This window comes from Culex quinquefasciatus, chromosome 3, assembly GCF_015732765.1.
Source record: "Culex quinquefasciatus strain JHB chromosome 3, VPISU_Cqui_1.0_pri_paternal, whole genome shotgun sequence".
Taxonomy (NCBI): domain Eukaryota; kingdom Metazoa; phylum Arthropoda; class Insecta; order Diptera; family Culicidae; genus Culex; species Culex quinquefasciatus.
Window position 1 is genome coordinate 43,917,938 of NC_051863.1, and position 16,269 is coordinate 43,934,206.

A 16,269-nucleotide genomic window follows, 5' to 3' on the forward strand; every position below is an offset into this window, starting at 1 on the left:
GGCAGGTGCCATTCACAGTTACTGATAATTCGTCTTAAACAATTTGTAAACATAGGTTTTGAGTGAGACATAGCGCTTATGGAAATGTTAGCAACGAATTAAGAAAATCTCGATTTCATCCCTTTTCTTAAGACTGACTCAAAAGCTCGACGCCCTCGACTTTTTTATTCCTGACAAAATAAATTATAGATCGATTACAATACTTGCCAATTCATGGCATCATTTTCAAAACAGTAAATTGGTTCCGCTTTGACAGTTCTAAATTGAGGCCGCTTTGCGGACAACTATTCTACACCCAGGTATCAACAAAGTTCATAAAAGCAAAATATAAAAAAACTCTCAGATTTTCAAAATTGTTTTTTTAAATTGGGCACTAGTTGAAAAAAATAACTGAGACTATTTTCAAAAAAGGTACCCAAAAATGGCTATAACTTGAAAACGGTGCACTTTATGAAAATTTCAATACACACAAAAAAATATTACGGTAATGACAAAAGTAACTTACTTTTGAATTAAAAAGTTGCTAAAATTTGCAGCATTAAAAGTTTTTTTTTATTGTTTTGAAATGAAAACTTTTACTGCTACAGTTTTTGAAAATCTCATTGCTCACTGATTTAAAAGTTTTTACTTTTAATTCGAGTGTAAAATTTGTACGCCTAAGTCGCAAATGTAAACAAACACTTTGGTGGGTCCGGTGGTGCTGGTGAGTCTAGGACGCAAAACAAAGCCGACCGCGGCAGCAGCCAGGACTCGGACGCGGAAACCTTCGTGAGCCAAACAGCAGCAGCGGAACGCCTTCGAAGGATGGTGGTACAGGAGCGGGACAAGGTCGAGTGCTCGAAAAGGACAAGGCCAGCTTCCTGCAGGAACGGCAAGCTGTTCCGGGACCGGAATGGGTAAAGGAAGCTTGGGTGCTTTGTGGGGTTTGTGATTATTTTTGTTTTGTTTTTGTAGGATGGAAGGTAGGAATGTGGATTCGCACCGGTTGTATTCGGTGTTGGTGGTCCGGGATTGGAGGTTGAAGGTCAATTCCCGCGAGGACTGGGGCGATATTATCGAGGAGATGGCGCTGCCGCAGCGTTGCATGAACAACGAGTTTGCGTTGAAGAAGATTAACGTCTGGTCACAAATATTTTTTTTAATAAATGTAAAAAACCAAGCACATTTTTCTGAAATTATCCCTGTAGTGCTAAATGTTGTGTATTCTTGCCATAAAAGGTTTATTTTCCAATTAAATGTAAAATACTTTTACCAATACAACGATTTTGTTCCATAAATGAATGGTAGTATCAAAAACTTTCCAACTTTTAAATTGAAAAGTTTGAACTTTCTACGAATATTCACCAACGTGAACTTTTAATCCAACGAACGATCTTTTTAAATTTAGAGTAATTTTTCTTTGTGTTTACAGTACTTTTTGATTGCAAATTTGATTTTACATCGAAAAATGAAGTTGAAAACCAGTGAAAAAAAATTTACCCAAAAATGACGAACTTCTCGTCACAGTGTCCTGATGCAAACAATGATCGAGCTCGAGCTGTTATAGCACTGCCCTGCGAAGTATGTTGGCTGTCATATCGGGCGGTCAGTAAAAAAAGACAGCTAGAAGTCGCTTGACAAAAAACTTTTGCTAGAACGAGATCGGAAATCTGATGCAAACAAACGTGCAGCTGCCATGTAAACATGCTTTGAATGTGTTAGTAAATTTCTGACAAGAAAGCCTTATACCGAAGGCCCCAAAATAGTTTCAGACGGATTAAAAAACAGAAAATTAAAATAAAAAAAACGATTTTAAAACGAGAGTCGGCCACAATCTGAGGCGAGTTTTTTTTCCTGAGATGAAAGTAGGATTGTGATAATTGCAGTTGCATGATATTTCGGATGGGACAATTGTTTGCGCTGTGATAAAATAATAATGTGAGTGCTCCAATGGACAATTCGAATAAAAGAAAGAAAACGCATAAAACCATCAATTCAAATTTAGCTTTTAAAATAATTTTATTATACAAAAATCAAATTTTTACAGCCTTAAAACAAAATAAAATAAAATTATCATTCTTCTGGAGATGTAAGGATAGCGCGCAGTTACTAGATCTTCAATTTCAACTACCTAGAACATGTGATCTCGTATTAGTAGTTTCTGTGTCTACCACAAAATTTCATATTTTTTTCAATTAAAATAATAAATTCCTATGCACAAGCTTACGACGCTACAGTTTTCTTGTTTAGTTGGTAAAATATAAAATTTCTCGACTCCTAAACACATTTCTTCCATCACACTTTTAGCGGACTCTTTTTCTACGCCTAACAAATGCATTCGCCACCATGCTTCGTACCGGGGTGGACCGGACCACATAACTCACGCCAGAATCCGTATCCCGCCGAGCGCTCACACACACACCGCACACACACACAGAATACGGGGGATGGGGGGGAAAAGCCCCAATTGCAAGATATTTCAACAATTCACCAGCACGGCGCGCGCCCGCGTGATTTAGCAGCCCTTCGTGCAAGACGGAAATTGCGGACGCCGCCACCACTTGAAATTGTATCCTATTTTCACACTCACACTCTCGATTTCTCATTCTGTTTTTGAGCTTTTGAAAACATACACTTCCACCTTCTGAGGGGACGTTCTGTACACACGCAAGTCCCTCTTCGTAACGAACAAAAGGCAAACGAAACGAAAAAAAAACGGAACGAAAACGAAAACGAAAGAGTTGGAGAGAAGTGCCCCTACAGCTTCCGCTTACCGCTGCTTCCGATCGACCCGCCACCGATGCTGCCCCGTCCGCCGGCCGCCAATCCGACAACCAGGCCGCCCCCGTCTCCTCCTCCGCCGTGATGATGCTGGTGCAGATGGTGGTGCAGGTGCGTGTGGTGGTGGTGGTGCAGCAGCGGTATGCTGCTCGCGGACGACGTGGACGTGGCCGCCGTGGTCGTCCCCGTGCCCGTCTCGGCACAGGTCAGGTTGTAGACGGCCATTTCGGCGCCGCCGCTGCTACCGCTGCTGCTGTTGGACGCACTACCCGCGGCCGTGACCGCACCCATTATAGATGTTGATGATGTGGTTTGTAAGGTAGTAACAGTTGCTTGCTGCGGCTGCTGATTTGCTGCACGTAATAGATTGATTTGATTATTATTAGCACGGTAGGAGGTGAGGGCGTTGGTGACATTTACATTGTTGTTGATGCGCTGCTCCTGGGCGGCCAGCCGGTGGTGGGTGGCGGTTTCGTAGCCGCCGAGGGGGCCTCCACCGGGGATGCCACCGCCGCCTCCGGCCAGGTTGTTGAACGTGGTCGTGACCAGGTTGTTGTTGTTGTGGTGGTTGTGGATGCCACCGCGTCCCATTAGGTGGCCACCTTCGGCGGGCATGTACTGTGCGGCCACGTGGTGATGGCCGTGAATGTCCAGGTCCGGGTGGTGCTGGGGCACGAGCCCGTGATGCTGGAGGTGGTTCGGCAGGTGTAGATCTGCGGCCGCATTGTTGTTGGCGGTTTGGTGATTGCGGGCGGCGGCGCCGCCTCCACCGCGGACTTTGGAGAAGACTCCGTTGAAGAGTTTGAGCGCAAACAGGGCAATTACGACGATTACAATGCAGATGGCGATGCTGATGTAGATCAGAATCTTGATGTCGTCGTCGATGATGGAGAGCAGCGAGAGCTGCGTCTCGTCGATGGAGTCCACGAGCAGGGCAAAGTTGGTGAGGTGGTTGCAGGTGCAGACGGTGTGCGTTGCGTTCGAGTACTCGACGTGGCAACCGTCCTCGGACCACGCGTGGTCGATGTAGTTCCAGAACACGCACGTCGGGTTGGAGACATTCTTGGTGCGCAGATGGCGCAGAATCATTCGGATCGGCTGGGAGAGCTGGATGTGACGTCCCTTACCCAGGCTGGCCGAGATGACCTTGCTGTTGAGCAGTCGCTGGCGTGGAACCGTGTCAACCTTGCCCTCGTCTTCCAGCTTGTTGTTGGCGAGATCGCGCGGGTGATGAATGTTCCCCGATTGAGGCCGCAGAATCTGCTCTAGCCGGTCAAACGCCACAAACACGATCCTCACCAAACCACCCTCGCTGTTCTCAATCAGCGCGGCCTTTGGAAGCTCGATCTGGTCTTGACTGACCTGCCACCGCTCCTGGCTCGAGTCGGGAAAGACTTCGTTCTTGACAAAGTTGCGCGTCTCGAGGACGCGAATCGAAAGCAGAATGTTCTTAACCTTCTGGACGACGTGGCGCTCGCGCAAGATCGTGTCCGCGAGCAGAAAAGCATTGTCCTCCAAGCCCGTGAGCAGCGAAGTCGCCACCCTCATCTGATCCTCCACGCTCAAATCGAGCCAGCTCGCGTGCTGCGACTGATCGAGCAGGTTGCTGCCGGTCTTGACGACGCTGTTCAACAGCTCGTACACTAGCGCTTCCCGCTGGCGCTGTTCGGGCAGCGTCTCAATGTCAAAGTGCATCCGCTGCGACACCGTCTGGATGATCTTGGTCGCGACCAGCATGTCTCCGCCGTACAACGCCTTGCTGCTCGTCACCTGCGACAAATCGTTCGCGATCGACAACAACGACGACTCCTGCTGGTTGACGCGCACCTCCAGATTGTTCAGCCACAGACTCCTGCACTGGGTCAGATCGGGCTGGTACGAGTACCACGTTCCACCAGCCTGCTTACCGCTAAGATTACTACTAAAACTAATATCACTTTTGTTGCTATCCTCTAGTAATGATTGTTGCTGCTGCTCGTGCAGCAGGTGCGCCCGCTGCTCCGCCGTCAACGACGCTATCGCTACGCACCGCCACTTGGCGATCCCCGTCGCACCGCCCGGGCACGGCTGCACGTTCGCTTCCCCCACGCGCGTCACATTCCAAAACAAATTGCGCGCCGTCGTCGCACCGCACGCATGACTCACATCCAACACATTGCTTGCGCCATCACTTACGCTATTACCACTATTGCTACCACTATCGATACTATTACCACTAATACTATTACTCCCACCGACGTCATTGTCACTCTTCTTACTGCTAATGCTTCCCCCGTCGCGGTTCACGCCCGATAATACTGCCGTTTGCGTTGGGAAAAAGTCCTCGTCCTCGCCGAAATCCTCGTCATCCTCCGGGTGCACCCCGCTCACCTTCTTCCCGTTCGCCGCATCGCTGATCGTCTTGATGATCGCCAGATCATCGTTCACGCTCTTGTTATCGAAACCTTTGTTCCGAAACGTCTGCTGACCCGCGCCATCCGCCGTCAACGTTTGCTGCTTGTACGGCGCCGTCGGCTTAACCCTCACCGCCGTAGCCGTCCCCTCCGTCACAGCAGCCATCGTCGTCGCAGACGACACCCCGAACCCAGCCAACGGGTCCGAAAAGTTCAGCTTGCTCAACACCGGATTCCGCACCGTGCTCGTACTCCACACGATCGGCTGCGACGTCTTCAGCCACGGCGGACTCGGCCGGTTCGTCGTCGTCGAAGACGACGCCGCCGACACACACTGATAGTGCGCCTCCAGATACTTGTGCGTCCCCGGACACGGATCCCCGAACATGTTCGTCGACGCCAGCACCGAGCAGTTCTGCTTTTGGGCGCACTTCGAGTGCAGCACCCGCAAACTCTTCGGCGACATGCAGTTCACGCTCCAGTCCACGTTCCCGTGGTCGTTGCAGATCGTGATCGAGAACCGCCCATAGTTCGCCCGTATCAAGTTGATCAAATCCCCGCCCTCGCACTCAATCATCAGCGTCTTCCCTTCACAAGCGTACGCCGTCTCGTACTTGGGCGCCAGGGCAACGTTGAGCGCCGGCAGCGTGCTCACCAGCAGCACCAGCAACGCCACCCAACTCCACCCCGTGCCCCGAAACCGCTTCCTCCTTCTGCTAATCCATCTACTAAAACTACGATTGTTGCTACTATTGCTGCTAGTTTCCATCGTGGCGTCGTCGTCGCTCGGTTCACTCGAGTTTGGTAATTCCCGTTCAATCGAGCAAATGCTGCCGCTTCTGTCCAGCATATCATTCACTGTTGGTTCTGGTGCAGCTAATCCAATTGGCGTGTTTAGTCGTCGAATAGTGCAGCTGGTGGTGCGCACTACTGCTGCTGCTGCTGCTGTACCGGTGATTGCGAATTATCTGAAAAAGATTGGAGAAAAAGGGGGAAAGTCGTTAAAATTCGTGATCAATGCAATGTGGTGCGGTACACGGAGGGATTTTGTGAAGGAAAATCTAATTAATTTGTGGTGTATTTGCGTGATGACGCATGATTTAGTTGAATAAGAGGCAGTAGAAAAAAATACATAATTTTTCACAGTTTTTAAATTCGTACACTAAAAACACCTAACAACAAAACTGTTTTGGGAATACCGTGAAGGTTTCCAGGCACAATTTTCCGTATGAGGTAATAGTAATTTTCCCAGATTTGACAGATTTGACAAATCAATATAATATTCTAGAATATCTATTTTGAGAAAGAAAATCTTTAAAAAATAGTCAGAAGCACCATAAAAACAATTCATATTTTTTTATTTCACTGTTGAAAACAAAAAAATTATCAGCGCAATTACAAAAATAACCTTTTTATATATTTTAAAGAACATGGCAAGGACAAACAATATTCCAGACTTTTTTGATTAGGTCCTATAAACATATATAAAACAATAGCTTATATGATCTCTTCAAAAAAACAAACGAGATTTGACAAATATGATTTAAAAATATTTTAAATGTTTCGCCTTCCCCACCATACTGAGGAAAAGCTATAAAATCACACGAAAATTTGTGACGTGTTACAGACTGCTTTTGTTTTTTTATTTTGTTTTTTTTTCAGGTCCACGATTTGAGAACATTCCTTCACTTCGTAAACCTAACATTGACATTCTGCTTTCGTCCGTTAACACACGAAAAAATGAGCGCAACGCAAAGTCACCCTCCCACAGACATTTAACTCTCACCAACTCTCTCTTTCTCTCCTTCGCGCAGAGCTCGTTCGTTTGATTGCATTCAAATGATTGCTTTCATCACGCAGCACCGAAAAAATAAGATAGAGTGTTATCAAACGAACGGGGTCATTTATTAGTTTGACATCCTTTTCACACGGAGTTCACACATACTACCAAACGTTTGTTTTCATAGTGTGCGTGAGCGCCGAGTAAAAAGTGACAGTTCGTCACCTTTTAGTTTGACTTTGACCAACCAACGGGGTACAAACTATAAAAGAGTCAAACAAAAAAGTGACCAACCACCGGGGGTTGAGTATATTCCCGTACCAGCAGAATTCTGTAATTTTGCACAAAAAACGGGAAAAAAGCGTTCCCGTACATTTCTGCAACAGAAGTTACCTTTTTTCAGTTTGTTGGCCTTATAGTGTATTAAACGATGCATCGATTTTAAACCGTTGCAAAAAAATATTTGGATGTTTGGAATGATTACGCCATGCTGTGGAACAGATTCAAATTGATAGAATTTCAATTTATTTTAAATAAACTGTATAACCTTTGAAAAAGTATTTGGTCAAAACTGTTTTTGTTTTGATTTTTTCGTTAATTCTGCAGGAAAACTTTGTAATGGTCAGAATTTGTGTGGAAGAGAGATGCATCGCGAGCGAGGAGATCGAAGCAAGCTGTGCCTGGGGCCGGACGCGTTTTGCCTTCCTCACCTCACTGAGGCAAGGCTATAAAATCACTCAAAAATTGAAATTTTTAAATAAGCCTCCCAGATATACCTTTACGTATACATATCGACTCAGAATCAAATTCTGAGCAAATGTCTGTGCGTGTGGATGGACGTAGAATTTTTTTTCTCACTCACTTTTCTCGGAACTGGCTCGACCGATTTTGTCCGGATCTATGTTTTTGGATTTGCCTTCAGGTTCTTTAAGTCTTTTTTAAATTTCATCCGGCGTGGTGCAGTACTTTAAAAGATATGTTCGAAAACTGTTTTGGTTGATACTAAAAAGGGTCATTATTTACATAATTTGAAAGCTCCGGCGGATAGCTGTCGGAACTTTACGCTCAGTGCACGCACACAAACACTACAGTGCTTTCAAATGGTTCATTAAATTTATCATACCTAGATGGCAGCACTCAGATGTATAGTGTCTTTACTAAGTAAGCGTTAGCCAAAGCTTTCGTAGTGTGTGGTTGCAAGGCTTTTAGGAGGAAGGCAGCAACCACCTACCGGTGGATTAAGTAACGTTTTTTCGTTTGCTGTCATTTTTCACTTTAAAATCGTCTTAACATTTTCTTTAAAATTTGTGAAATCAGTTAAAATTTGAAGAAGCAAAAAAGGCAGGAACAAAAATCGCGAAGTGGTTGTTAATTCAAGCGTTGCTGGAACATCTAGGAAGAAGGTGTGAGTGGTGATCATCGTCCGATTACTTCAAAGTCGTGTATCGGTACCAGATCCGCTCCCGGGAATTCTACTGATGATTCTTCCTGTTGATGATTCAAGAGGAACGTGTCGAGAAGATTGGAATCAAGCTGTTGAAGATTTTGTGTTTTTGGTGAGAGCTTTCCATCATTTTGTTCAAATAACTCTTTCATCTACTCTAACATCCATACAATCCAATTAAGACAACTACGCCAATCTTACTAAGGAGCGGCCGTGAATGACTGGTTATGATGTTCGCTTTGTAAGCGAATGGTCCTGGGTTTGATGCCCATCTGCTCCCAACGAGACAGTTTAATACTTAGAAATACTTGAAATACTGAATGAGAACGAAAAATCAAAGTCGCTCGAGGTGGGGTTCGATCCCCCGTCCTTTGAATTGTTAAGCAAAAATGCTAACCACTAGGCCGTCGCGACTTGGTGAGCTATGACTGAAATTAGGAATACTGTTACTATCAACTATATACGCGCTGGGTCCTTGTCCATTTGACAAGGGTTCGGAAGTTCTAAATAACGTTTGAATCCGATTGATGCAAACGTTCTTCAGGGCGGGACTTGTCGATAAAGCTAAAATACCTCGCGCTCGGCTAGCCAGCGTAGAAATGGGTTACCGAAGCTCGGCAGAGCTAACACCTTCCAAATGCCTATGCGAGTTATTTGCATGTATAGAGTGTAGATCTAAAAACACATGGAAACAACTCAATTTGTAAGAAGTAGCCGCGTGGTCCCGTTTGGATGGTTGCACACACACACACACACACACACACACACACACACACACACACACACACACACACACACACACACACACACACACACACACACACACACACACACACACACACACACACACACACACACACACACACACACACACACACACACACACACACACACACACACACACACACACACACACACACACACACACACACACACACACACACACACACACACACACACACACACACACACACACACACACACACACACACACACACACACACAAGAAAGATGCATCGCGAGCGAAAACGAAACTATTGGCACTACGCCCCCCGGGGCATGGCCTTCCTCTAACGTGGGATTTCTGCTTCAGCGCCTCTGACGAGACAGGAGAAACCGGGACCGACGTTTTACTTCACCATCCGATAGAAGCTCAGTGGATAAGGCGGGAATTGAACCCGCGCGTCTCATAGCATCATCGGGATCGGCAGCCGAAGCCGCTACCCCTGCGCCACGAGACCCACGCGAGCATCTCGCTCAAATTGACAATTTAAACACTGTGTCGTGGTTGTTGGAAATGGTGAAACAAGAAGATTATGACAGTTCAAGGAGCTTAGTTTTGAAGAATTAGTTTCGTGTCGATTCTTGCGGCCTACTTCGATGGCAAAAAGTTTTTCGCGGGTGCTTGTGTGTACGGAAGAAAATCGGCCTTATGGCCTATCTACAATCACTTAGCTTAGAACATCTAAGTAAAGTAGTTACTTAGGAACGTACGCAACTTACGGCCGTCATCCACAATCAACTTAGAAATTTTGCTGGGCTGATATACGTTGATATGCAGTGGTTTGTTTACCTTTGATATGGAAACGTCAACTTACCGTAGATTTTGAAATTTTCCAAACCAAACGTCAGTTTCTAATATGATTACTTTTCCATTGTAGAAACTCAGATTCATTTCCATTGATTCAAATTCCTAAGCTAAGTGAAATTTTCTAAGCTAAGTGATTGTAGATAGGCCATTAGATTCCCCCAACATGAAAGAAGGAGAACTGGTCGATGCTTACCTGTCGAACTCAGTTTGGTTCGACGACACCAATGCTGCGCTTGGTGACACCGGACAACAATGAGCTTCTTTGTTCTGAACTCGGGTGAGCACGTTCTATGTTGTTTTATGAATGAAAGCGAGTAAAACGTAACGTCAAGTTTTTTTATTTCCTTGGCACCTCATCTTGTTTAATCAATTATTTGGAAATAATATTGCATAATAAATGTCAAATCTATGTCTTAGACGAATTTCAAATCAACTATCTTATTGATATGCTGGAGTCAATCCAAATAAATAAATGAGAAATGAGCTGGCTCACAAGTAAAAACATGTTTTAATATAAAAATTCCGTTCCTCGAATGTTGACTTTTTTTTTATTCATCGGGGATTTAATCAAAACTAGTTTACTTAATTATCAAACTCTGAAAAAAATAATAAATTGGGGAGCGGCCGTGGCTGACTGGTTACGTTGTTCGCTTTGTAAGCGAATGGTTCTGGGTTCGATTCCCATCTGCTCCCAACGAGAAAGTTAAGAACACATAAATTTGAAATGGTGAATATGAACGAAAAATCAAAGTCGCTCGAGGCGGGGTTCGATCCTCCGTCATTTGGATTGGTAAGCAAAAATGCTAACCACTAGGCCATGACGACTTGGTGAGTGTGGACTAGAATTGGGAATACTGTTATAGAGAGCGAGTTGTGGCGCTATAACCACGGCAAATAGTGTCCAGGGCATTCGTGGAAATACAATGTCCCATTCCAGATGGTCCCGGAGTACCAAACCTTCTTAGCATGGTGCTCCCAACGAATACAACCAAAAAACTCGGAGCGTATGGTGGTGTGTCCCCACGCTTCTTCCTCCCCTGTCGATTCAAAATTGTGTTGTTGTTCGAACACTCAGTGCTCAAACTCAACCCAATTACGAGTCATCTCTGCGATACGGCTTTACGCAGTAGGCCTGGCCGCTTTAACGCTTGTGATGTCTCAATGCATTTCAATGCAATGGCGCACTACAAATGTTAATAAATGACAAGAAGAGTGCTAGGCGTCATCTAACCTAAGGCACTCTCCAGGATCCCTTCGAAAGATTGGCTGCGCTAGGGTCTGATTAGATTAGATTAGATTAGAAACTCTGAAAAAATAATAAATTGACAACATTAGATGAGTTTATGTCTCTTATTCGCGATGAAATTATCTTCAAAAGTGGCAATCCAATCGGCCTGTGCCAGATTCATCAACAAAACTAAAAATCTACCTACTTTACTGATGAGCGCTCAATGAGCGCGAGCGTATGCGATGAGCATGAGTGAGCACGAGCTACCTGTTAAGTCCTCATGCTCATGAGCACGGCTTCTGGCTCGCTCGCTCATTCGCAACCCTGTCTAAAAATCACTCTTAAACCAATTTGGCGGAGGCAGTATCTTTTGCCAGGAGCAAAATAGCGCCATGCTTTCTTGAAAAAAGTATTAACAAATTTTCTCCAACCTTCAAGATAACTCAAAAGATGAGTTATTACACTCATTTAAAATAAGACCAAATAAGACCATTTGATTGGTTGAGAGCCAACCAATAGTAATACACGATCCTTATATAGGGTTAATTCTCATCTGTAGATGTCGCTATCTCAACCAATCGGGTAATGTTTACATTTTCCTAACCAATCAGGGATAGGGATTTTACGACATAGATGTTAAAATTTGCAGTCGGTTGAAAACCCAGAAGAAAATCTTAAGATGGAAGTAAAAGCGAATCATTATGTCCAATTATCGGTTTTCTATAATTTCCAAACATGAGGGATGACTTCATAATCGAGTCTGGATTAAATTTTCAAATTATTGACTGACTGAAATAGACTGACTTATAGTATGCCGTTGCCAAATAAAGCAACTATCAATATTATTATCATTATTTAAACAAATGTTTATAGACTTAACGCATGCTTTCCGTGTAGAAACCCGAAACTAGACATATCTACGACAAGAAAGTAAAAGGAGGCAAGAGGAGGTCCAAATCAAACATGACACCCCGGCCCGGTGGAGTGTGTGTTCGCTTTTCAAACCGGTGGTGCAAAGCGATAAAAGTGCACTCTACTAAAAAAGCATGTCCCAGGATTAGGGTCGGAGATAGTGCGGCGATTGCGATATTCCATGACGATGGCGATGGTTTCCCGGTATACCGATAAAAGGAAAGTGGAGAAAATGGTTGCCAAGATATTGGATGCGGATTGGAAGTGGAATCGGAATCGGAGTGCACGACGCTTCTTCTCGGAGTTCCATTCGAGGATAATTGATAGGAAAATTGCTGCTCCGATACCAGTTTCCAAGCATTGAGTTCTTAATTGATCTACTAATTGGTCTTTTGTACGGGCTTGGAGCAGAAGGCAAATCTAAAACGGTGCAGGCAAATGAATCATGATACATTGGTTGCGCCACTTAGTCAGATAGGTTTGGGGCTTTATCGGGAACTGAGTGCAATGGATAATATTTGAAATTCAAATTTGAGCTAAAATGGGCAGGTTGATGCCTATTAGAAGCTTGAACAATCGTTGATAATGAAGGTTTGAATTTTCGATCGACCTTAACACTGAGGAACATGTTGCAGATTTAAGATTTTTGCCATTTCATAGAAAATTAGCAATTTGAGCACCTAATTCAGGCTGAAAGTAATACCCAAATTGCCCTGTTCCGAAATCCTTCATTTAGCATTCACACTTCAGAGGGAGCCTCAAGAGAACCCTCGATTTGAATTAATTTCGCAAATTAACCCCCTTGGCAGCACCATCTTTTCTTGCTCGTTCCAGCTGTAAAAATACTCATTTCGCCGTTTTAAGCTTTGGAAAATAATCTCTTAATTCATTCGTCCCCAAGACACCCCGAACCCCCCCGAACTTGGGGCACCCACTTGAGCTCTCCCTCCTTGAAGAGAGACTTGTTGGCTGGTTGGAATATCAACAATCGCCAAATTAGTACCCCAATCCGGTCATTCATCGAGGCCCAGCAACGAATTGACTTGTTCCGGACTCAAAGAAGAGGGAGGAGAGGGGGAAATCTCCTTCCATTCATTCTAAATGCCAATTTGCAAATGTTTAGGAAGCGCGTCGAGTATCATTACTTCGCGAACTACACATATATTCACGCTCCTTGGTGTTGTTCGTACGACCCAAAAGATGTTCCACAAAGAGTAGAACCCCTCCGCACTCCTCGTTGGTCCCACATTTATTGTTATTATTATTATTATAACCAGCGCGGTTAGTCTTTTGTTCGGCCTGCCGAGTTTGGCATCTCAATTCGACCGCTGACACTGACATCGTTAGATGGAATCTAATACACGCACGCACACACTTCTGCTGGAGGCTAAACTGAGGAAGAAAGCCAAAAGAACATCGAAACGGACGCGCTGGGACATCCATACCACCAATGAATCTGGTAGGAAAAAAATCAAAATGATGAAAGCGATCCACCATCAAGTCTCAATACTCCAGAACCATCCAGCGATGAAAATATCGAAAGGGAACGAGTCTCTCTTCTTTTTTCGCAAGGTATCGGAAGAATTGAGATTTGAGATTTTCAGGAGCAGCTGCCACTTTCGAGCACTTTTTGAAAATAGTTCTGTTAAAAAACAAAAACCTCTTTCGATTAGAAAATTAATTAAGGTCGACTATGGGAGTTCTTGCATACCGTGAATCAGTGGTATTGATAAAGTTTCAATATTTTTTTCAATTCTAGATTTTTTTTTTTTTTGACGGGAAATTTAAAAAAACTCTAGAATTATTAATCAACAGATTCAACAATATAAACATGCATATTCGAGATAACAATTGAATTGATTTCACAATAGTTAATATGACAAATTCATAATAAATTCCTGAGTAAATATTTTTTTTTTTTTTTTGAAAAGTCCTGCAAGCTGTTGTGTCTCATATGTTTAAAGGTCTTTTTCAAAGAAACTCTGAAAATGTGTGTTAAATAAAATCTATATAAATTTGAGATTATGTAAATAAGTAGGAAATTATTTTTACAAAATCCCTTTTGATGCATGAATAATGAGTAAGCATTTCGTCGTTGTCGTGCTATCTTGTCGCAAGTGCATTTTGGGCCAAACTAAGTCAAGAACGCCATTTTTTGCAGCTCACAATAGGGACGTGGCGTTACATCGTGCTGCCACCTGGTTTTTTTAAGCGCAAGAGTGTAAAAGTGCTGAGTCATCGTCTAAAAATAGACGGCGTCCTATCTCGCCCAGCAAAATGAAGTCGATAAAGTAGTCGGTTTCGATGAGAAAAAGTGGAAAATGTGGTCTAAAAATAGCGACGCCATCCCCCTATGCCTTGACCTTCGCAGTTCCCCAAACTCTTCATACGAAAGAAGTTTGAATCCTGTCGTGCTATCTGGGCACACCCTGAAAATGGCTGTAAGTGCGACAACTGGCCAAAGGAAATTCAGGACAGAGCGCGTTTAACACACGTGCATGCTCCACTACCGTAAACATTTATAATTATAACTCGGAACTCCGGCAACCAAATTCAACCAAACTTCGGGATAGAGCGTCCAATTTCCCGCCCCGGGAAAAAATTTCCGGGAATTCCCGGGATTCCCGGAAAAAAATATTTCCCGTTTCCCGGGAAATTTGTAAATTTTCCGAGAATTCCCGAAATACAAGCAGAAGTATACATTTTCCTACCTTTTTGGCATCAATGTTTTGAAATTATACAAAAAATAATAATTGGAGAACCTGATTTGATTTTATTTATCTCCCTCTACTGTTCATATTGAAATTTTGAAATTAAATATGTCTTTATTGAACTTTCTTATAATAATTACATTTCATTTACATTCTAAGTGGTATGGCTACATGCTCTTCATCTTTGTTATATTTTTCGTTTTCTTATTAACTGTTCACATTAATTTATTTACTACAAATTGTTTTACATGTTTGCATTGAATCGAATACATTTGGGTAAAAAAGAAAAAAAAAATCACTTTAACAGCTAATCTGTTCATATTGAACTAATCAGCTTGTCTGTAAATTTCATGTCAAGGTTTAATTCAGATAATATTTATTTCTGAAGCATTCACCACTAGGAATATTCTTTGCTTATATGTTGGAAAACAAAACTTACACTTTTATGGAATGAATATAAACTATTTTATTTTTGACAACCATTTTTAATGGTTTTTTTTTAATAATATTATTGAGATTTGTTAGACTTTGTTTAACCTTGAACATGTTGGATGGAAATTGAACTGATATAATTAAATTTTTAAATAAGGTTTGTATGAGTAGAATTTGAAACAGTATTCGAGAAATTACAGATTGAAGTTATAAATTTATGAAGCACGTGAGCTACCAAGGGCGTCAGAGGGTTATATATGAAAAAATATCGTTGAATTTCAACCAATTTTAAATGCTCAAAATTATTTTAATCTGATTAATTTATTAGGCTGAATACTATATTACTAAAACCATATCATAAATGAAAAACTATTAAAAAACAACTTCGTATAATATGAAATATACCCAAAGAATGCATCTAAATTTCAAAAATTCACTCCAAATATTTGAAAACTTTGAGTTTTTAATTCATAAAATAGTGTTTCTAGTTAAAAAGCGCTAGAAATGATTATTTATTTATTCACAAGTTGATTTTTTTGTTTTATTTTTTATTTTTAACTTTAACAAGTTGATTTTTTTGTTTTTTTTTTTTATTTTAACTTTATGGTCACTGAGACAAATTTAAAAGCAATTTTATGGTTGTGGAGCATAGATTTTCACTGTCCAAACACATTGATTTAAAAAATCCTTCTCAATCTCAACAAAAATTCTAATAATATTTTCTTTCATTTGGGAGGATTTAAAAGACGGCATAAAAATGAGAAAGTTTATATAGTTTCTCAAAGTTTGATTTTTTATAAGCAGTCAAGCCATAAATTGATCCTCACACTCATTTTGACCATTAAAGTTGCTGTTCTATACAATTTCGTTGAAAAATATTAATCAGAAACAGGATTAGAATAATTTTCGAAAAATTTCAAATTTCCCGGGAATTCCCGGGATTTCCCGGGAAATTTGTTGAAAATTTCCCGTTTCCCGGGAATTTTGTAACCCCGGGAAATTGGACGCTCTACTTCGG

General features: G+C 42.4%; 1 protein-coding gene across 8 annotated transcripts in view; it reads right to left on the minus strand.

Annotated features, from left to right (window-relative positions):
* Positions 1–2,164: 2,164 nt before the first annotated feature.
* Positions 2,165–16,269, minus strand: part of LOC6039128 (latrophilin Cirl) — a 60,809-nt gene continuing 46,704 nt past the window's right edge. For 7 of the 8 annotated variants that reach the window (XM_038258837.1, XM_038258836.1, XM_038258833.1 and 4 more), the window contains exon 4: positions 2,165–6,121. In XM_038258837.1, the coding sequence (XP_038114765.1) occupies positions 2,737–6,003 (3,267 nt within the window). In that variant the 5' untranslated portion in view covers positions 6,004–6,121 and the 3' untranslated portion in view covers positions 2,165–2,736. The remainder of the gene's footprint in view (positions 6,122–16,269) is intronic. The other variant, XM_038258838.1, reaches the window with a different exon arrangement.